Source organism: Folsomia candida, unplaced genomic scaffold (genome assembly GCF_002217175.1).
Source record: "Folsomia candida strain VU population unplaced genomic scaffold, ASM221717v1 Fcan01_Sc003, whole genome shotgun sequence".
NCBI classification, from domain to species: domain Eukaryota; kingdom Metazoa; phylum Arthropoda; class Collembola; order Entomobryomorpha; family Isotomidae; genus Folsomia; species Folsomia candida.
This window is the reverse complement of record NW_019091195.1, coordinates 8,624,493-8,646,264: the sequence shown is the minus strand read 5'-3', so window position 1 is coordinate 8,646,264 and position 21,772 is coordinate 8,624,493. Positions and strand designations below refer to the sequence as shown.

The window sequence follows — 21,772 nt, the reverse complement described above, 5'->3', positions numbered from 1 at the left end:
TAGATAAAGTCAAAGATCATGTAAATGCACGGATATTTTTATTGATAGTGAAATTTTATTTTATTTTGTTACATTATTTTACTACATTTCTCCAAAACATGAGGATGACAATCGGTTTATAATTTGGAAATAGTTGGGTGATTATGGTAAAGAATGTACAATTACTACACCTTACGCTTACACTAAAACCGGAGTCTCCAGTTTTCTGGAGACAGCTTGAAAGTTTTTTTAGAGAATTTTTTAAAATTCGCCATAACTTTGGGGGTACGAAACAGTGCCGGTGTAGGGGTCTGGGAGATAGCTGAAGGGTTGCAAGCTTCCTGGCTGCTGGGCGTGGGCGTGCAGCACGTTGTTGTGGTGACGTTTAGTGGGGGTTATGGCATGAGTTCTGCGTGGTGGGGGTGGAGGTTTCGACTGGGTGGATCGGTATCCTCTGACAGCCTAAAAAGGCGTAGCAATGCCCATTAAATATTAGTCAATGAGGTCCATGCGTTATGGTGCCGTTAATTACCATTGGGCCTGTGTCATAATAGTATGACTGGTCCATCATCTCTCTTGGTGACATCATCATCAAAGTTTCTTGTGGCAGATAGGATGATACAGCGTCGGATGAAATGTTTGTCTCCGTTCGTGGCTTATTTATGAACATTAATGGTGGCAGAGTTGCTCTGGACCCGTTATTTTTATATATAAATGTTATAAACAGAGACAATACTGTACACTAAAAAATTACGCAAGTTAGCTACCTTTCTTTTGGGGTCACATCCCAGTGCATCATGACATTTAAGCATTCAGAGTCTGTGAGCACATTTTTGGTAGCCACATGCAGTGTAAATTCCTTCCGATCCATGAGTGGAAATCGTATCAGTTGAATAACATTTTTCAAAACGAATCTATAGTTTTGAGGAGTGCTTTCTAATTTTTGCCGTTTGCATTCCTCGATCGCCCAACTGACATAATTAGCACAATTATTGTATTATCATTGGTCTAATTAGTTTAGAAATTGTCAAAACTTACTGAACGGCAGCCTGAAAAATAAACTAACATAAATATAGTTATTCATTCATAAAGAAATAAAATATTAAATTTCTAAATTTTCGTACATTAAATAACTCCATTTCAGATACTGAAAGTTCATCACTGGCAAAAATTTGACAAAGCTCTTCTTCGTTTAAACGGAGAAAGTCTTGCTCGTGAATCACATAGCGAATATTCCTTTAAATAACATTACATTAATATGCTGCCAATATTTTATTTATATAGCAAAAATATACTTTCTTGGAAAGAAATTGCGAGTTTCTCTACATGCAAGTCTGTGGTAATTTTGTCTGCAATGCTGCCACTAACTCAGGCAGCCTCAACAAAGTAAAATACAAGTTTTGGGATACTCCTTTTTTACAAATACTATTATTATCGTATGCATATTAGTTCTTATGGATTAATAGTTTCTAATATGCAGTTCATGTATTATTTGTTGCCTTTGTTTCATACCTTGTTTAAATGAAATATTTATAACCTATGTTGTTTTGTTCGTATTTGGTTCATTATTTAGCATATCATCGGATCATTATTTCTCCTCTCAGCCTCAGGCTCAGTATCACTTACGTTCTCAGGAAGTATCGAGCTTGAAATGAAATGCTGTTTTCTCCCAAACTTTCTGCGCTCAATAAAACGCTCACGACATTGTTGGTGCTGATGTTCTTCTTTATGTGTTCCGCACTTAATGCCGCAAGACGAGGCACGTCATATTTCTTTGACAAGTATAAAACTGCAGTCGCATCTCTCACGTGCACATCAAATTCATCCGTGTACAAAAACTGTGAAAAAGTACATTTTTGAATCAACCTTCCCCATGGTCTAAAAAACCAGCTTTTTTACGTAATATGCAATACCTTTAGAAAAGAAAAGAAGGCTTCTGGCTCAACATCTGCAATTGTGACATTGACCGCTTTGTGCGACCCGTCCAGCAGTGTTTCAAACACGGGGGAGTTGAGGAACAAAATGTATCGATGAGCAGCAATTTCCTTCTTTTGAGTCTGGCCCACGATAAACCGAATGTCGGAGAAGCAGCCCGTGAGCAGAGAATTGTACAGCTTTTCCTTGATCGTCGAGGAGTCTGTACGCCAGTCCACGGCCGGTGGTTGCACCTCTACCTCTGTCGTCCCCTGAAGGCCTGCGGAAGCGTCCCTTGAGCTCATGCGACTCATGGCGCAATCAACCCTGGTTTGCGAGAAAGATGACAAATATGCAAAATGTGGGCAAAAGTTCAAGCATCTTCTCCCAATTACAGCCACATTCAACTACAAACTATGTGAATTCCATTGAGCAGAATAAAAGAATTGTGGGTGTTTTTAAATAAATCCTGAATCTGCTTCCCTTTATCCTACATACATATGTCTACGGATATTTTAGTGTTGGACTCCTACATATGTACATGGACAAAATGTCAGCTTGATGAAATTTGATCCAGTGAAATTCGATTTACACACACATGCATGAACTCTTTCTGATCCTTTCGGTGAATACTGAAAATTGTTATTATGGTGCAACCTGGGTACAATAATCATATTACCAATTATTATGATGAACTGGTAAATTTGAAGCAAACCATTTGTTAAAACTCTGCCAAAATTTTAAGGCAAAATAATACTTTGGTAGATGGATCATCCTGTTAAATACGTGACCATTTACATTACGAATCGTAATTTACGATAAAGGGTCAAGAACATATCAATGATAACTTACTTTCCACGGTCAAGTTCTTAGTAGACATTTGCATCCAGACGGTCCAGCCAGACTAAATAATAGAATCACTATACATGGAATTTTACACAATTTATTGAATTGGGCATGTAACTGGGTAATTGCGTCTCAAATTTTTCTTTACTCATGTACGAACATGCCACTATAATCTCATAAATCAATAATTATAATAGTACAAGTACTATGCAGATCTGCATGTCATTCTTTTGTTGAACCTTCTGCTGTTGAGGTATTTTGCATGTCCACACATTTTGAGAAACTCCCCACATATGCAGCGTCATAATCTCATCCCATGCTTAACATCGTCTCGTACCACAAGCTTAGGATTAGTCAAGTTCATTCACGTTGAAAATAATTCCAATTTGGTGACCCACTTAATGAATTGAGATTAAACATATAAATGTGTGGTTTTGAGAGCTACTTGAGACGGGGATCACCATAATTACATTCTCTGGAAATGGCGACGTTACAATTATTAGTTCATTTTTTTATTATCAGTATCTTTTCAATTCCATCAACCACGACCAATGACCTTATTATAACCTCGTGGCTCGGAACTCTTTTGCATGACAATGAACACAAATAAGTAGCAGTGGATAGAATGCATTAAACGTTGCTATTTAGCTCCAACATTAACTACCCCTGTTCAATTCAACCACTTCCAAAAATGATAAGAAGACGCGGTTGGCTTCCTAATCGTGTAAGTATAACATTCATACTGTGTGCTATGTTGTCAAAGACTTATCTAACCAATGCCCAGTTCATATCATCCGTAGTAAAATAACGTAATTTTATCCCATATGCAGCAACAACTATCCCGGAACGTTTTCTATTTCTTCAGCATCCCTTATGTAAAATCAGGCCAAACCATAAAATATCATGGAGAGGTGTTGTTACGGGATCAACTTTAAACCACCACCACCAAATGTCTGGAGGGTTGTGTTGGTGGGACGTACTTATGAGATTGCACGTAGTAATAATAAACAACAACGGATTGCATGGTTATTTTTTACGCTGGTTCCTTCCCCGTATAAAATAAATCTCTACAAAGTCTCCCTTCAGTCCCGTCCTCGTGAGTTCATCATCATCATCAGATCGAGACGACTTTAATATTTGGACTGCAAAGGTGGTATTATTATTTTGTATTCGTTTGGCTTTCTTCGGTGTTGGTGTTGTCCTCAGCAGCTCTTCATAAGAGTTCAGTGAACTGTTATTATTAGTGTCCACTCGTGGGAAAACGTGTCAAAACAACGGAGGCCTCAAGGGACCCAGCACAAAGGTTAGTGTTATAGTAAAATAAAAATAGCACACAATTTAGTTTAATAGTTGTACAAAACAATTCAGTTCGTACTTTGATACAATCACAAAGTTGGTTTAATAAATTGAGACAAGGTCATCGACCCACGCACAAACTCGCACTACTCAAATGTTTTCAGGACTTTTAAATATGGAACGTTCGTAAAATACCTAACGCAGGAGGAGGGAGGGTTCGGGCTGTTGCGTTACAGGCCAACTTGCGCCACATGTTAAAAATGGGTGTAACCCGTTACAAGGGGGAGGGAGGGGTAAAAAGATAACCAATTTTGCACTACGTATTTATTTTATGAACGTTCTCCATGCGCAGCCACCAATTATAAGACCCTTGGTATTTTAAAAATCTGTGTATCGCAAATTTTATCTATTTTGTTAAAATGAGATTATGAGGGGTAATGAGGACGAAATTCCCAAACTTTTTTGGTCCACTTTATCATAAAGTCTTTATGTAAGGTTTCTCTTGTGTCAGCCATATACTACCAGTTTAACTACGGCACATGGACATGACACTAACTAAATAGAACATCACATTTGTACATGAGCATGAGACTTTATACGCGCAGATATTTTCACTCTACATATATGATAGTCTATCATTGATAGACATAAGTCGATAATTAAACCATAGATGTTTATATTACTAAAACATAAGCGGATAACTCATTATCGTCGCCAGCCTAAGTTGCATCCGGTGTTGATACCTATTTAAACTTAAACATTATTAAACCCGCAGATTGATTCAACATGGCACGCACGTTTGATGACGGTGATGGAGATGACAAGAAGTCCAGGGACAAGGGAAACTATTCTCATCCTCTAGGGGCTGCTGCAAACTTGTCGCCATCGGACACTCCTGAGCCGCCGCCGCTGGAAGTGATTGAGGAGGTTGCAGAAGAGGGAAGACATCTATATTTGGATTTTATTCGTACTGAAATTAGTCGCAATGGCTTAACTGATACCTGCATTACCGTTGAGGAGACATTAGTAGGACCCCCTGACAAGTAATACTGATTTAACTATTAGCTTTCTCCAGTAAACATGTATGTCTAATCTACTCGTATTTAATTACAATTACAATTGTAGTATTTTTTGTACTCAAGTAGAATGTTGGAATGGGTTCGTGCAGGGAAGGAACTTCGACAGTTGGCAGATGCATTTTCAAGATCGAAAGAGCGAGATGCGGTACGCCAGAAAGCTTCCAAAATTCCCGTTGAGACCCTGGACATAGATCACTTCATGCAACTGCTCCAAGAATTGTTTCAGGTAGCTGATATTAATAAGCAACAATTAAAATTAAAATACAAGTTTCTAAATAGTAATAACTGGTGCAATTCTCTTAAAGGGGGGAGCAATTACAAGAGAACGAATTGTTGTGCTGTTCTTTTTCTGTGCCGACGTCGCCATGCAAGCCTTGCGACAAGGCTTGCATAGCACTTTTCACCGTCTCGTGGAGTGGAGTTTGCGCTATATAGCAACACAAGTAGCAGCATGGGTGTATTCTTGTGGTGGCTGGGTAAAATTAAATTTTGTAGGCATTTCTATACGCTTTGTGCCATATTTATGCAAGACTGGTACTGATAATATGTTTATTTTTCATACAGGGTGTGGTGCTTCGATCTGGCTTGGATGTCGTTTATCAGTTATCTGCCTGTTGTGCTTTCGTGGCTATTGTGGCAGCCTGCGTTGTCTACATCAAGAAAAAATGATCTCGAGTCTTTGATGGACCAATTTCATATGTGCATTTTTTAGTTAAAGACTGACTGCCGCAATATAACTAAAACATAGTCAGTTACGCATTCGCAATTTCGAATTGTAAATTCATTCCTAGCTGTAATTTATACATATTACAGCAAGTTTTGGAATTTACTATTATGTAATTTAAAGTTTTGTTTGTTATTTTTATACGTTTCTAAAACTGCAACGTATCCTTTCTAAAACTACTTATCGTTTTCATACGGATGACACAAATTTCCTTGTTTTTGTGTACAGATACCTGATATATATGTACATAGTATTAGTTTTGTATATGTACGTATTTACATATATACATTTACAAACTCGCTGTTTCTGAAAGTCGTCTCGTTTGCTCAAACCGTGTTCTCATCTCAACCCTATAGACTATTGTTATTACTTATGAAAAATGTATTCATAATTAAGACTTGAACTTGTGCTCAACCAAAAAAAAACTGATATCAAAATGACAAATATTATGCCGTAAACATTCCAAAAAATAGTTCTTTAAGGATGTATAATTTCACATGATAGTAAAATACCAATATTATTATGTGATTCCATCAAAAATAAAAATAAAGTGTAAAACGATTATTCTCGAAATACGATAAATATTTATTATATTTTATCATTCGCTGATTTATTAGCGTAACACGGTTTCTCTCACGTTGAGGTCGACTAATTTGAAGACACATATTTAAATAGAAACAATAATCCAACTTTTTGGTTGGGATTAATATCCAAAAAATCTCTCGGTATTCTATAGTTCATTTACTTTTTATATTTCACATAAATCTATGAGAGGTATCATTATCAATCAATTGTCGAGCTCATCAAATTCCTAGTAGTATCATCACTCCCTAAATACAAGTAGTTTCCGTCCATTTTATCCAAAAGCATATAAATCATGAGTCCCTCTCATCTTATACTTATTAAGTACGTACTTGTAACAAAAGTATCTTTGTATGCATGTATCTATTACTCCTAAGAACACAGTCTAGAAAATTAACATTTTAATTTATTATTAACTATCATTAGTTAAATACATGATACATACTTGGTAAGGTTTCTTCTCTCCAGCACATTCACCATTTGTTCTTTTGAGATGTTCCATAAGTGGGATGATGATATCTAGCTCTCTCACTCATCCTTTGGTTTATTAGGATTATAGATGACTCGTCAGTGGGATTGTCCGTACAGTTTCATCATCATACCTTCATTCTTCTTAACAGTTATATGTAGCGAAGAATAAATTAATTAACTAATCATTCCGGTTCAACGGTCGATACGTTTCGACCAATACCACAAAATATATAGGTGATTGTCTTTAAATATCTACCAAACTTGATCAATTGATTAATAATTGAAATAAGGCAGCATCTAACATAAATTCGGCCGCGTAGTGTAACAATATTACTTAACAATAGATAACTTATTTATAAGCAGTCTGTCAATTATTTTTTGCATAATGTGTAAAATACATGTGTATAACATTAAAATTATTCTCCCAGTTAGCAATGACCAGTTAGTTCACATTTCTGATAATGATTAAATATGTACACTCTAAATCGAGTGATCGTCAACAAAAGAACGCATAAATTACTTTGAATGTAATATCAGTTTATTTATGTACATCTGCATTGCCCTTTGAGATAAACTTGTTTCGGGAGTGCTAGAGAAAAAGTACAAAAAATGAGATGCTACTGAACCGGAAAGTTAAATATCAATCGAAAAATGGTTGTACATATTTTGCAGTATAAATGTACGTAGTAGCTGCCACTAGCCATTATATAAGTATTGGGAGATAATAATAATTTCATGTATTTCCTTCCTGCTTAAAGGTCTGACAGAAAAGAAGAGCTTGTCAATCTTCCTTCGTAGTAAGTAAGGAAAAAGTTAGTAGTAACTTAATATTTAGCTTAATTTAGTTTGTAAAGATTTTGCAAGTCGATTGCTCGCTTGCCTATTAACCCAACTTTTTCGAATGATTAGAAAACACTAATATGTAATTGATTTATATTTATTAAGGGCTAGAACTAAATTATTTCTTCTTTTTCCTCAACTTTCTTCTCTTCAAAATCATCTCGTATAAAACTTCGACTCCTTCATCCAGCCCTTCGCCTGTCATAATAATGCAACAAAATTGCACAAAGTTAGATTATTGTGAACTCATTTCTGATCCCTGAAGGGAACAATTTGCCAAGAAATAATAATAATAATTACGCATGTACGCATGCTTATTTGATCGTTACCAGTTATGGCGCAGGCTGGTTGTACATGATACAGACTGTTGTGTGGCAGAGTTTCCCTAAGCTGTAGTAGGCTTTCAATTTCATGAGGTTCTTTGGCTCTGAAATAGACAATAAGACATTATTTATATTAAATACCATTATAATGAAAATGCATAAAATTTCCTCAATTTGACATCAGAATAATCCACTAATTAACTAATTACCCGGGCAAATCCTGTTTATTGGCGAGCAGAAGGAGTGGGACTCCGAGATTGTCGTGAGAGCGGACCGTTCTGACCAACTCGACCTTGGCCTCCTCGAATCTCTCCAAGTCTAACGAGTCTAGTACAAAAATTATTGCGTCCGTGTGTCGCGTGTAGGATCTCCACAAGGGTCGCAATTTCTCCTGAAAGATAAAATCCGATTTCAAACTCTGTAACTAAAAAACTTTGATGCGTTCATATTTTGTCCCTGCCGTCGATACATATATGAAGATACATAAATATATGTGATACGATGGATGGACCACTAAACTTTACTCTAGTCCTCATTCATCTACACCATGATTTGATTACAAATGATTTGTCAAGTATGTGGTATGTTGCTTATCATTTATTTTATTATGCATTACACCGCGAGCAATTAATAAAATTATTGCTTGTTTCCTTTACAGGTTTGCCATACTGTTATATAAAAATTCCTATACATAAATCTTATAAATACGTAGACCATAACGATTCATATGAAACCCGTTTACAAACTGCTAGCAATAAATAGAGCCCACAGACGATTGTATCGGTCAAGTAATTTATTTGCATGCATTCAATGATGTGGGATATGTAATTCATTGACATGCAAGAATGTTTGTCCCACTAAATTGAACAAACCGCATACCGATAGAACTGCATTTTAAAATTAGCCTCTCAAAATGAGATCAAATATGTACATCTACATACTACATGCGTCGTTGAGGTATTCTTGATGAAAAGGCAATTCAGTCAGATATACATATGTACATGCATATTTGTATGTATGGCCTTATCTTCAAGTCCCAATGTATTGGGACTTGGCTACCCAACTGTAGTTAACTACCCAAAGTAAATAGCAAAGAGAGGTTTAGAATTCAGACGATATTAATATCGAAAAATTGGATAAGGTAGATTTGTTGTTGTTGTGTTTAATCCGTCGCAGTTCGGCTTCATACAAAATATTTTGTGCACAGACAAAACCTCGCTCCATATTTATGTACGATGATGACTCATGTAATGGACAGAGAGAAGACTCATCTACACGATTGCAAAATAAATTATGCTTGCTGCCAGATGTTGCTTTTGCTAATTTAGAACGTGCATATTATTTGCATCCGTTGTTCTGCTGTACAAACTCTAGTCTCTAGCTGGGCATTTTTTATAATCGTTGTAATTGATCCTCTGTCTGACACTGCCAGTTTTATCTTGACAACTCTCATTTACTTATGACTTGCTAAGCCTATGCTATGTCTGAACTGGAGAAATTTTGTTCCATTCTGAATGTAGTAATGTGCTCTACAAAGAGAGCGAGAGAGATTTGTCTTCCATACAAGCTGTCACACTTGGGTCGGGATTATGCCATTAGGAAAAATTCAAAACATAAATGCCCGACCAAGTGAAAATATAAATAGAGATTCATTCATCATTTCATAAAATTGTAATGAATGTTGTGTCTGTTGCTTTATGTCGTTTTGCTTAAATATCATCATCGCCCAGAATGTTACTGCCTTTTGTTTTCAGTCTCAAGCTGAGCACGAACGAAATTGCATGCACAATATATTATTGCACAGAGAAGAGATTATGATGATAAGAATGATCCAAACAGTTAGCATGTATGTATACATTCACTAAAACAATCCGTACAGGAATATTTAGATAGTTGCAACTTTTATTAGTACGTGAATAATCAATCAACAACTCTTGCAACTTTCAACATTGTGATCCATATATATGTATTAGCATGTTATTATCGACACATGAGCATTATGGTAAGTACGAACACAATCAAAATGCTCTATCGAATCAAGAGGGAACGGAATTTGCAACAGCAAAAATGAGGCCGAGACACGTTGCTAGCACATCTTGAATCCCTTATTGTTACCATCACAAGTTACTTTTATAGGAGTCTAGAAAATGTTGAATGCATGGCTTTCGATGATAACCACGTATTGATCTTTGCCAATTGTAGACGTGACTAATCAAAAACATGATTCATAGTGACGAATATTATTGTTTTGCTGGTGCATTCTTTGCTACGAGATTATGTGATTACGTATCTGTGCACAGATAAAACGTTGACTAAGCATTATTTTAATTGTTTATTTTCCCGTCGCCTACATACATATGCTTATTACTTTTCTAGTTTTGCATTATGGTATTTTTTGTGATGTATTAAAATGATTTACCTGGCCCCCCACATCCCACACCACAAAGTTTACGTTTTTCGACTTTCCTCGTGTCCCTTTGACACGTTCACAATTGAAACCTATCGTCGGTACCTGAGGAAATGAAAAGATAAATATGTATTAGAACCAAATGCTCTAGACACATTTTTCAGCGTGCAAAAAAAACTTACGGTATTTAAATACGAGTCCAATTTGAGACGGTATAAAGCAGTGGTTTTTCCTGCGGAATCAAGTCCAACCATTACGACGTGGTGGGGACTCTGTAAGAACAGACACAAAAATTAATGTTTAAAGTCACAGATTGCATTGTATATAAATTATTTGAAATTGTACGCATTCTGCAACTATTATTTAGAAATTAGGAAGAAAAGGAGACATGTCAGAGCCAGAAGCGACAAAACATAACGACCATACATATAGTCCCCAGTGTATAGAAGTATGTAGAGAGTTTTACAATTTTATTCTATGCGCCTCTTTCCTCAATTACAAATTACTAGTAAACAAGTCGCTTGTGCTGATTTTAGAGAATGTATGTTAATTACATTAAAATTTATGACAACCAGAGGAACCATGTACACTTTTTGACGACTTGATAAGATGCGCGACTCTAAAAGGCGGAGCGTCAGTCGATAAACTACCACAATAACCTTAATTTATGCAACCAAAACAATCACACCTTTCCTTCTAACGGGGAATTTTCTTTACAAAACCCGTTCGTGCGTAAGGAAGTGTCCACTATCCGCGCATGATGTGTGCCTATTTATTTGGTTTTCGAATCATAGGAATACTTGAGATTAGTAGCCAGCCAAGAAGTTGTACATACATAAATAAATAAACCAGGCAAATCCCACCCTGAATTGCAAAGCCATTCAACTCCAACAAAATCAGATTCTTAGAAAATAACAATTGCATTCATTTGACACCGATCATTATTATACACATTAATTACTGGTATGCATCTAACGTATAGTTATTGAGCCCCATTGCAACTCCAAAAAAATCCGACTTGTTTATATTCGAATAATTTTGTGTATTTGATTTCATCCGATTGAAGTAAAATAAATAAAGCAAAGTGTCTTTATTTAGCTGGGCATATACATAATTTTGTTTGCCGATTTCTAAAGAGAGAGCAAAATATAGTGTCGCATGGCTAGCTTTGGAGTTTATGAAAAAAAGACGGGAAATGCTTTAGGATGGAGATAGGAGAAATCCCGGAACTGGTGGAATTCTGTTTGGCACTTATTGGACTACGTAGAGCAGTACGGGAGCAAGAATAAGGCGAAGGCGTAAACCCAAAGTTCAGCAGAAGTGGGTCATCACCACCATCAAACAACCTCCTAGCACAGCAAAAAGGCACCTGTGCGTATTCAGGAGACGCCAAAGAAGCAATCTCCGACATGGTACTACTACATAGTTCTCTGAAGAAGAAGATTCAGCAGCCCTCCTAGGAGAACGAACGATCTCACCTAATGAGCCATTCAACGTGGACGTGATGCTTTGTCTGTTCCACGATGATAATAATGGTAGCAATGACCGCTCCTTCTAATAATATCAACTCTTCTCATATCAGGAGGCGACCAATTCTATAAATAATTCTATAATTTAATGGAGAGAGAGCAAATCAATAAACTTTTTTTTTTTTTTACTTAACTGTAAACATGTCAGGGCTATTACTAGAGCTAAAAATTTAGCAAGTTGCCTATTATTATTTATGGGGTGCATCATATCTAATAATATTAGTAATATTGTGCCCTTGCGAGTGCATGATATTTGTTAGTTACATTACATATATGCAAGTGACATAAATGTTGGGAAGCCATGGGCATTCTTGCTCAAACATCTACAAGAGAGGCAAGAGATGCTGGGTTATCAAGTTACGAGGGTGGAGGAGTATGGACAGAACAAAGGTTTAGTTAGTTCAGTGGTGATTAAAGAAATTGACCTTTAGACTAATCACCACATGACCAGACTACGCATGCTATATGGCATAAACTACTAACTGCTAATGCCTATTACTGATTGCTAGGTCATACTGATCCATCTTAAGATTATAACAAGGCCCACTAAACCATCGTGATAATCAAAATTTTTATTGACACGTCAATTTATTTATAATACGTACTAGTATGTAGGTAGGTACATTGCATGAAGCAATATCAGAGGACACAATGCCTAAGAGTACACGTCGGCTGTTAACAAGGCTAAATGTTTGTAATTTTTGAAACAGACACCTATTGTTCAAGTTGCAACAACATACGAAAATGAGATTTAATAAAGTCTTTTTAAAAAAGCTTACTTGAGTGCCAGGTAAAGCATCCAAAAATGCATTTCCCCCTTTTGCCAAGTTGGCTCCCATTATTTAGAAAAAAGCGATAGTCTCGTCACAATTTATTTAACTTCTTTTTATACATTTACGCGTCCACACATTTATGATTTATTTGATGAGCTTTTCTGCAAACAAGTTTTCCATTCTTCATAAATATGAATTCACACTGTTGAACTGATGGTAATAGTACTACAGACACTACTCGCAAAAACGCACAAGCGAACCCCTGAACCGTTTCCCTTTCCTGTTTCGTTTGAGGGAAGGGAAATAGCATCAATGGCAATTTTGAACAATTATGATTCTTCAGGCCACTCCAAATAAATGGAGACGTTGGTTGCTTATTTATTTTTATAACTGCTCACATCACATCGCGATTACTAACGAGTCCTCCGTCTTCCGTCACCCACTGATTTAAAAAAAATGCTGTAACGTGCGAATACTTTTAGCAATTTTTAGTAGACGCTGTGTTGTAGTAGTCGAGTTATTTCAATAATGTACGAAAATAATGCTTAGTCAAAATTTGAGATCTAGTAGTTAATTGCATTGGAGTGAAAAAAAACTACGTCAATTTGGAGATTATTGTATTGAAATTTACGACATTAAAGATGGTCATTTCCTTAATTCCAAATTAAGAAGGTGTGTGTAGGCATTCACGAATGTCATTTATGGCAGATTTTCAGTACACACTTTCACTCTAGACATGAAATGATCATAATCAATTTACACAATTTATTGGCAATTATAATTTGACTCGTAGTTGAATCTCTCTATTTTGAAGCTTGGTTATTATAAAAATCTCCTGTGTTATAGGTACAATCAGTTATTTTTCGCTATGTGAGACCACACAATATTGGAAAATTGCACAAAAAATTTATATATATTGTAGTATAGTAATCACAGTGAGATCCAGCAGGGTAAAATTATGCCTGTGCGTAACGAATTATGTAAACGGACCACACAATTATTGTCTTTTTTAATTGGTTTTTAATATCTGGTCTCAATTGCAGTGTTTTGGGATTCAAAAGATGGACTGATTTTTGTTGACCATCATCCTCCGTTACACATCAGAATTCAGACATCAGTTAGTACATCGATCAACAATATTTGCGATGGTTTTATAATAATTTGTTTCCCCTATTGCCACATCAATTTGACTGTTATTGATATTACTGTCGAGTAGTGGGACGAGGAACGGGGAAAAGGTTGATGAACACAATTTTACTGCAATTTCTCACTCATTCACCACCACTTAAACTGGTGTTGACTTTCCTAATGTATCCTTTTACATGATGAATGTACACACACAGATCACTTTACTATTTGCTTATCCGTCACCATCAACCAGAGTTCCAAAATCAGTTCAAGTATTCTTTCCTGTCAGTTAAATTGGTGAAATTTAACTGACTCCATCCCTTTAGCAGCTTCTTTCACCTCCGTCAGTCCTCAGTGTATGACTACATAGCTCAGCTACCTGCCCAAACTATCCCTCTTTTTTGTTGAATAGCATTCACCACACCACGGACAAAAAGAAATACCTTTGATGTATAATAATTTGAATGGGGGACGACGACGACGACGACTGGCAGGGTTGGGTTTAGGCAGCAACGTTACAACCAATGCTATCGGCCCAACAACCAAAACCAAACAGTTTTTGTGAGTTTGTAAGAGAGGGATCGCATCGCATCGTGCATATATTCGTGTAAAGAGAGAGAGAGAATCACAGAGATTTTTGGTAGAGGTGGAACAAGTGTGGTTTATAAGAGAGATGTTGGAATGGAAGCAGCAATGCTATCTCTCACACTATATGTACATGTTTTATCATTACATTACTCGTGGCAAACACAAAGCAACCTTAGCAAGTTATAAAACGAATGAATTCCTATGATCAACTTTACAAGGAGGATTTGTTGGTCCTGGTGTTTAACAATGGTTGGAAGAAGCCAAGATCAGATTGACGCCATCATCATCGCCATACTACGAACACACATTCGAATTCTTCGTATGTTCACTCCTCTGGCTGCAATGTAGGGGAGAGCTCTTTCGTTCAAGAAGTCCTGTGGCAAGTGGAATTCTTGTTTTTTTGTGAGAAATGTATTAGATTTTACTAGTTAGACTTGGTCTCACTCCACTAGAAGAAGAAGAACCAAAGATGTTGTTGGAGTGAGGAAGAAGATGAAGATGGACCAGTTCCTTTAATGCAATCATGCAATGTGTCGGAGGCGAGATCCTGCTCAAACTCTGCACAATCTTCACTTCCTATGGCGTGGATCATCCTAAAACACCAAAGACGCGTTAGGGACTGCCTAGAATAATGTTATGGCTTGTTGCTGTGAGACTGCTCCCTGGTCCCACATTCGAAAATCCCTATTTTTACACTTCTGCATCTATCTATCTCATCAACCAAGGGCCAAAAAAATCTTAAATTTAAATTTATCCCTTGTTTTTACTGTGGAGATCACATTTCTCTCTTCTGCCTTATAAAGAGAAATGCAGAGCAAATTGAAAATGTTTTAGGTTGGACAATTACTCAGAGACTTTTAGCATGTAACTTGCCATCATGATATAAGTAGATATAAATAACTAATAAGAAGTACTATCCTTTGTACACAAGTGCCAAAATAAATTAGGGAGAAAGTTATAAATTATTATTGGTACCCGAAGACGACAGTAGCATTTATATTGATCTAGCTTGAGACACAATGCGGCATTAAGAAAATCGTAAGAAGCATTTGTTCTTATGTTTTTTACTACTTCAGTTCTGAAAGTATAGCATATTTAACATCGTCCAATACAGTGATTTCGATTTGATTCAGTATAAACCGCATTTTAAAATAAGTCTAAAGCAAATGTCATTTTATAGCTTTCATGAAAACTCAGTGTAACTTAAACAATTCTGCATACGGAGTATTACGGAGACATAATGGACATGAATACGGAATATTATGTTTTGGAAGGGCGAATTTCACGAGCACAAGTTAACTGAAAATAGATTTTTCTACTTTCAAGTGAAATGAAAATGCCAGCGTGAGGAGTGATGGGAATGACACAGGTGTAGTATTGGAGCTCGATTGCCGATATTTTAACACGCAAACACAAGTGGAACAGGTAGCCAGAACTCACCTGGCTGGTTTTCCTCCCTCGCATTGCAATGGCATCGGTTTACATTTTTAGCCCAACATGGGTTCTCTTCAGAATCCTTTGTTTTGTTTGTTGTTCGTAGATCTCTACTTTCCATCCAGGGCCGAACTATGTGTTTACCATGAACTACCAGAGTTCGCTTTTAGTTCTCTACAACACCCCACATAACATCAACCCGAAGGAAACCCAGGCAAACACCAACTTGCATAATGAGAGACAATATCAGAAGGCGAAGGCACTGTTCCCCCACAGGTAAATACAGTCAGCAGGAATGATACGCACAACAAAACAATAGTAGGACACGGTACACTGACTTTGCTGGGGTAGAAGCAATATGTGTGCACATATAGCTTACATTTGTCAAGATTGGACTTTTTCGTGCTACTCGTATATTAAGGAGCCTATTTATGTACACGAAGGAACAAAGGTGATGCAGGGTTACGTACTTGCTAATCATGGTGCCGAGGAGCAGTCTGCCCTTTGAGCTACATACATCTCACTAATCACTTCTTTTCCACCTACATAATTCTGAATCTCGGTATTAAATTCAATAATATATTTTCTTGTCAAACCACTGATCATAGTCATTCCATTATGCAAAACTTGACAAGTGACTCAAAGTTACATTTAGTACGCTTGGGAGCGAGCGACTTATTTAAATAGTAGACAATAATTCAACGTAATTCATCCTTCTCAACATTTGGTAACAGATATGAATTTTTACCACGACGCAAACCATAAGCGATATTATTAAAGGGTACGGCGAAGACAGGATTCGAATGCAAGAGCAAGTTTCGTCATACAATTATAACTACAAAATAACTATGCCTTCTTATAATTTGGTGAGCTGACGAGATTTAATATTAATTCTCTACACTAAGCAACTTTAACAATGGATTAGACGATTTGGCAAAGAACCAACGTTTGAAAACAAGGATCAAGACTGTGTTGATTACGAAATGCAATATTTGACGCAGACATGCTGAAAGAACTTATAAAAAGTTGCACTTTTGCAAAAGTAGGTTGAAGACACAACTACTGTGCACTGCGCTGCATGCAAATATGTAATACTTTAACGATTCAATGATTTAATTTCCAACCGTCGTCTTGTTTATCAAGCGGTGGCAAAATAATAATTTGCAACTGACAATGTTCTCAGCAAACAGACTGAATTTTATTTTATCCGTGTTATAAAAACTTGTATCTTTATTTTTATATGTTTCTAACATTGCTTTGGTTCGTTAAAAGTCGGTAAATATAATTAACAGACAAAGTATCACCTGTTGTCGGACATATAACATACTTAGCAGCTGTCATATCTGCGAGGTCTAACATTTTGATGCTTGTCGGTTTTTCCAGTTGACACTTTTCTCACGACAAACAGAAAACGAAAGTAAATATTAGGAAGCACAAACAAATAAATAGTTATGCATAAAATGTGTGAATATATGCTCTTTATTTTATAAAAATTAATATGACTTATCGTAACACGGTGATTACGACTCGTCTCAAATTTTAGCATTCAAGTTTTAAGCTGCCTTGTGGCAAAACTGAAGAAAGTAAAAGGAAGCGAACAATGAGGGGAAAACCACAATAACGCTCCAGTTTCCATTTCAATTTCATGCAATGTAAAATTATAATTGCTTCACCTCGCCGTCCATGTCTGACAACTCATCAAACCATGTCGAGCAAATTCTAAAGAATGAAATCTCATCGTGAGGTTAGAGCAGTTGGAGGTGGCATTTCGTTTTAAAAATGAAACAAATGTCGGCTCGGTTTACATACGCAGAAAATCGTAAATTGTACAAAGACCGCAAAATCATCTCTTAATTTATTGTCTGAATCTCTCAACACCTTATGGCGTCTTTTTTAAAAGAGTAATCAGTTACAAACCATGCCTCCTCTTTTCTATGTGTCACTCATGCTGGGATACATATCTAAAAATAGGTAACAGAAAGACAGGCATGTAAATAAGTATGTATCATTTTGCCTCGCTTCTCTTGATCCTAAAGTTAATTAACACCGATATAAATATCAACATTTTTAGAAAAAAATCAGCGAAAGAAAATAGTTCAAGTAACATCGAATTTCTGCTTCTTTATAAAAATTATTGTCGACGAACTAACAATCATAGTCATTAAATTTTAACCTATTTGAATTTCAATCATTTGTGCCAACAGTAGCAGACTCATGCAAGTGCATAGAATTAGGATTTACTGTAATTTTTCAGCACTCATGGTCATGTCGGTATAATTTTGCTCTTGTGCAATCTACCTGTATTTCAATCTATAGAATGCAAGTACTTATTACATTCACTCACATAACACGCACCTGTGCCATGAATCACGTATGATTTTTATGTATGCACATTTATATTCACTTTGTCATATGGAACTAATCGAATTAAACAGTCAGTGGGCTTTCTAAATATTACAGCGATTCTCTTTTGTCCATCTGTCAGCTTCGTGATAGATCTACTTTTGATCTCATGAAATCTGGGATGATGATTAAAATTCCTTCATGAGCATAAAATGTCAAGTCAAAACCACAAAATGCATTGCAATTTATACGACAATCCTTGAGTATTTATCGTTCGCTATAATTTTCTTCCATTAAATGAAAAGTAATAAAACAAAAACAAGGTAAAATCACATATTTTCTCCCAACTTCATGTGACTTAACTGTGGTTTTTACTATAGATAACAAAAGATTAATCAAAGTGTAAAAAAATCACTCATCGTTATCAAGTCATGAACTTTCATTTTTTTACGAAAACATACCCAAACCTGGCGAATATGAAAAGTTATCGTTGCTGTCTGCATGCTGTCAACTGTGATTAACCAAAAATGCTCAATGTACCCAAGTTCTTATTGACACGACGCAAGTTTAGGAAGAATAACTTTATGCAGTTTATATCTTATTTTACACAAATGAAAGGATGACATTATAAGATTTGAAAGCGTGTATCAATCATACTAAATCATACTGATCATTTTTATGAACAAGTCTTTTGCCCATTTTTTAGTCGTTTTCTTTACGCTATTATTGATCAAACGATACCTCTCGGTAAATTCTCAGTTACGCATTGCAACAGAAACCCAGAAAGTTCGTGTAGAACATTTTTAATACGGTAACCTTTGAATGTATAATGGGATCACTTTTATTATTCAGTAAACTTTTAATCAACTTGCAAAAAATACAAGTTGACAGAAGTAAATCAAAGTTAGCAATAAAAAGATTGATAGTTTGTTCCGGCGTATGACTTAAATTTAACAGAACATGATGGGTGGTAGATTGTTGTATGGTGTTTCTTGTTCATATAACACTAAGGAGTTATATAAATACAACTTTGAGACTCAAACTCCTCTATTTATAACTAAATGAAGCATTTAAAGGCACACCCAAACCTCATTGAAAATCTCACTTGCAACGACATTTAAGTTGTTAGGCATCGTTGTACTTGGAGAAATTTCGCTTAGTGATTGCACATTTCTAATTGTTTGAAGGGGATCTTTAATCGATTCGCCACAATGCAAAGAACGTATACCAAAATGTCATGCATCAGACTGTTTCTTTGCGTTTGTTCTTGAATTCGATTGCTTGACAGTGATTAAATATACCAACAAAAGAATATAAACTTTCTCTTCATTTAGTTCTTTTCTTAGCCAGAGGTGTATAATATGTATCTTATTCCTTCACTCCTCGCTTTGCATGCTAGAAACTTGGGAACTTGAGATTATGAGATGGGTCAGATATTAGCATGGCAAAATGTATGCAAAAAGCAATTTATTAAACTTGCGTTCGAGGATTATATGCATATGTGGAAAAATATACTACAACTGCAAATAGTAGCTTTGTATCGTATTTGGAGGTATGTACTATTGTAACACTTATTTCATGCGTTCTGGATACATAAATTGAAACCTTGATAGTACCCAAATCAAACTCCAAAATTGTACGAGCTCCGTAGCTTCTATTTTACGATCAAGCATCAGTACGTTTTAATTCTATCGAATTCAACCATGAACATAATAGCGTCAAAGCTCTTGTTGACGCCTCCTGCTGTCTGACAATAATAATTAATTCAATATCCCAACATAGTCAACGTTATTTAATGAACGTCAATTTTGATACATCACCTCCGCCACATATGTGAATATAACAAGCCACATACTTAAAATCTCTTAAATACCTGCCAACAAGGTGAACTTTATGTACGTGTACCACAGAATAAATGTGCAATTAAATAAAAGCGGAGTCTGTGCCCTTCAACTTGACATACTTTTTTACAAAAGAATAAAATCTGAACAATGGATTACAAAAAATATGCAGTCTGCACTGATTTATTATCATTATTTACCATTACCCTACCAAAATAAAATGTAGATAGGTGAGCATCACCAGGTTTAAAATAGTGTCACTATGATTGAGTAAAGCTTTACTGGACGCTTTGACTTCTGCACCATTTATCTACGTCGATCTATCTAGTTTCGTTAGTTAGACAATGATTCTTTCCAGAAATATCGCGTGCAAAGAGTTATTTGACATTTTCACGATGTTAAAGCTCAAATTGACGAATCAATTTTTTATGAGATTGGTGATCCAGGGACTTTATTTTCAGTTCTAGTGCAACTGATGGAAATGCTTTCCAGCCTGGCCGTGTGGGCTGAATCATGTTTGGAGTCGTGCAAATGGCGACAAATGAAGATTTATTACTTTTCCAATTGTCACGCTTGCACATTTGTTTGTGTTCTGTTTTGGAGACGGTAAAACACTTCGGAGATCCGTTTCCACAAACTAGACGGAAAACCCTTTAGGTGGCTAAATGGGAAGAAGGAAGGAAGAACGCAGTATTTACTTTTTTAGCTTTTCCGGCTTTTCATATAATCTAAACAAACGGATGGGAGGGTTTGATAAAGGATGTGCGATTAATATTTAATTTTCATATATGTAAAGGTGCATTATGAAAATTGGCTGCCTTTGTACTATCCTTGTCCACAAATATTTATACATATGTACATAAAAATCACCACAGAACCATCATGAATTTCAGAGGAATCTCCATAAAGACATTCTATCCTTGAAAATCAATAAAAAATATACTTTGGCATTCAACTAAGGCTATATTTAACATGTTGTTAAGTATTTGGCTATAGTTTACGATGATGAAACAGCGAATGACCAACGGCAGGAGCAATTGTACAATCATGTACCAGCCATCGACATTGAATCTGTTGCTCAATAATAGTGTTATTTTCTCCACCTGAGGCTACCACTAATTGTGCCGTAAGAAGGAGCGAGGGACTGGGACTAGTACAAAACAATGATAAGATTGACTACGTGCTTCAGATGTTCAAGGCCAAGCGACCCTTCCAACAAAGAATAAATATTCGGTTGGTAGCCCTTGGGAGCAGCAAGTAGAAATGCCTGGACAAGGGCATTTCGATCTCCCAAGGAGGGACTCGTCTCCTCAGTGGCACAAATTCTCATCGTCCCCACATCTTGCTTGAATATGTCCATGTACATATCCCTCCCTACAGCCCTGTAATCTGGACGCAAGAAGTAATGAGAAGACGAAGCACCAGAATCTTAAAAATCTCTTGAGCTGCTTTGCAGCTGCTGTATTTTCCCATGACTCGTTCTTCTTGCTTATTAGAAAGGAGAGCTCTGAATGAGTTTTTGCCCTACCCAAAATCTTGAAGAGATCCAGTTTTCTCGTTTCTGTTGAACGATGTTCGGGTTTCACATGGACAAGTTGCTATTGTTAATACAGATGGTGTCTTACGCAGCTTATGTAGTCGGTGTTTTGGTATAAAATTCTAAGTCCGAGAGTGT

The 21,772-nt window shown here is 36.2% G+C and overlaps 3 protein-coding genes across 5 annotated transcripts; 1 reads left to right on the top strand and 2 right to left on the bottom strand.

Annotated features, from left to right (window-relative positions):
• Positions 1–16: 16 nt before the first annotated feature.
• Positions 17–2,872, bottom strand: LOC110847695 (BTB/POZ domain-containing protein 2). Its single transcript, XM_022094682.2, has 8 exons — positions 2,746–2,872; positions 1,893–2,220; positions 1,606–1,817; positions 1,104–1,215; positions 1,018–1,028; positions 747–950; positions 512–668; positions 17–441 (listed from the first exon to the last, which is right to left on the bottom strand). The coding sequence occupies exons 2-8, from the start codon at positions 2,205–2,207 to the stop codon at positions 241–243; spliced, it is 1,212 nt and encodes a 403-aa protein (XP_021950374.1). The 5' UTR covers positions 2,208–2,220; positions 2,746–2,872; the 3' UTR covers positions 17–240.
• Positions 2,873–3,321: 449 nt separating this feature from the next.
• Positions 3,322–6,400, top strand: LOC110845817 (apoptosis regulator BAX). Of its 3 annotated transcripts, none has more exons than XM_022092330.2 (6): positions 3,322–3,463; positions 3,570–4,042; positions 4,811–5,078; positions 5,181–5,340; positions 5,420–5,605; positions 5,679–6,400. In XM_022092330.2, exons 3-6 carry the CDS (start codon positions 4,822–4,824, stop codon positions 5,781–5,783), a joined length of 708 nt encoding a protein of 235 aa, XP_021948022.1. In that variant the 5' UTR covers positions 3,322–3,463; positions 3,570–4,042; positions 4,811–4,821; the 3' UTR covers positions 5,784–6,400. The 3 variants fall into 3 exon arrangements, with proteins under 3 accessions (XP_021948022.1, XP_021948021.1, XP_021948023.1); XM_022092329.2 differs by having other exon boundaries at positions 3,326–3,463; positions 5,178–5,340; XM_022092331.2 differs by having other exon boundaries at positions 3,333–3,463; positions 5,178–5,340; positions 5,420–5,590.
• A 5-nt stretch (positions 6,401–6,405) lies between these two features.
• Positions 6,406–14,445, bottom strand: LOC110845818 (ADP-ribosylation factor-like protein 4C). The gene is made up of 6 exons (XM_022092332.2): positions 12,770–14,445; positions 10,644–10,733; positions 10,474–10,566; positions 8,264–8,445; positions 8,061–8,158; positions 6,406–7,929 (listed from the first exon to the last, which is right to left on the bottom strand). Exons 1-6 carry the CDS (start codon positions 12,827–12,829, stop codon positions 7,850–7,852), a joined length of 603 nt encoding a protein of 200 aa, XP_021948024.1. The 5' UTR covers positions 12,830–14,445; the 3' UTR covers positions 6,406–7,849.
• Positions 14,446–21,772: the final 7,327 nt, after the last annotated feature.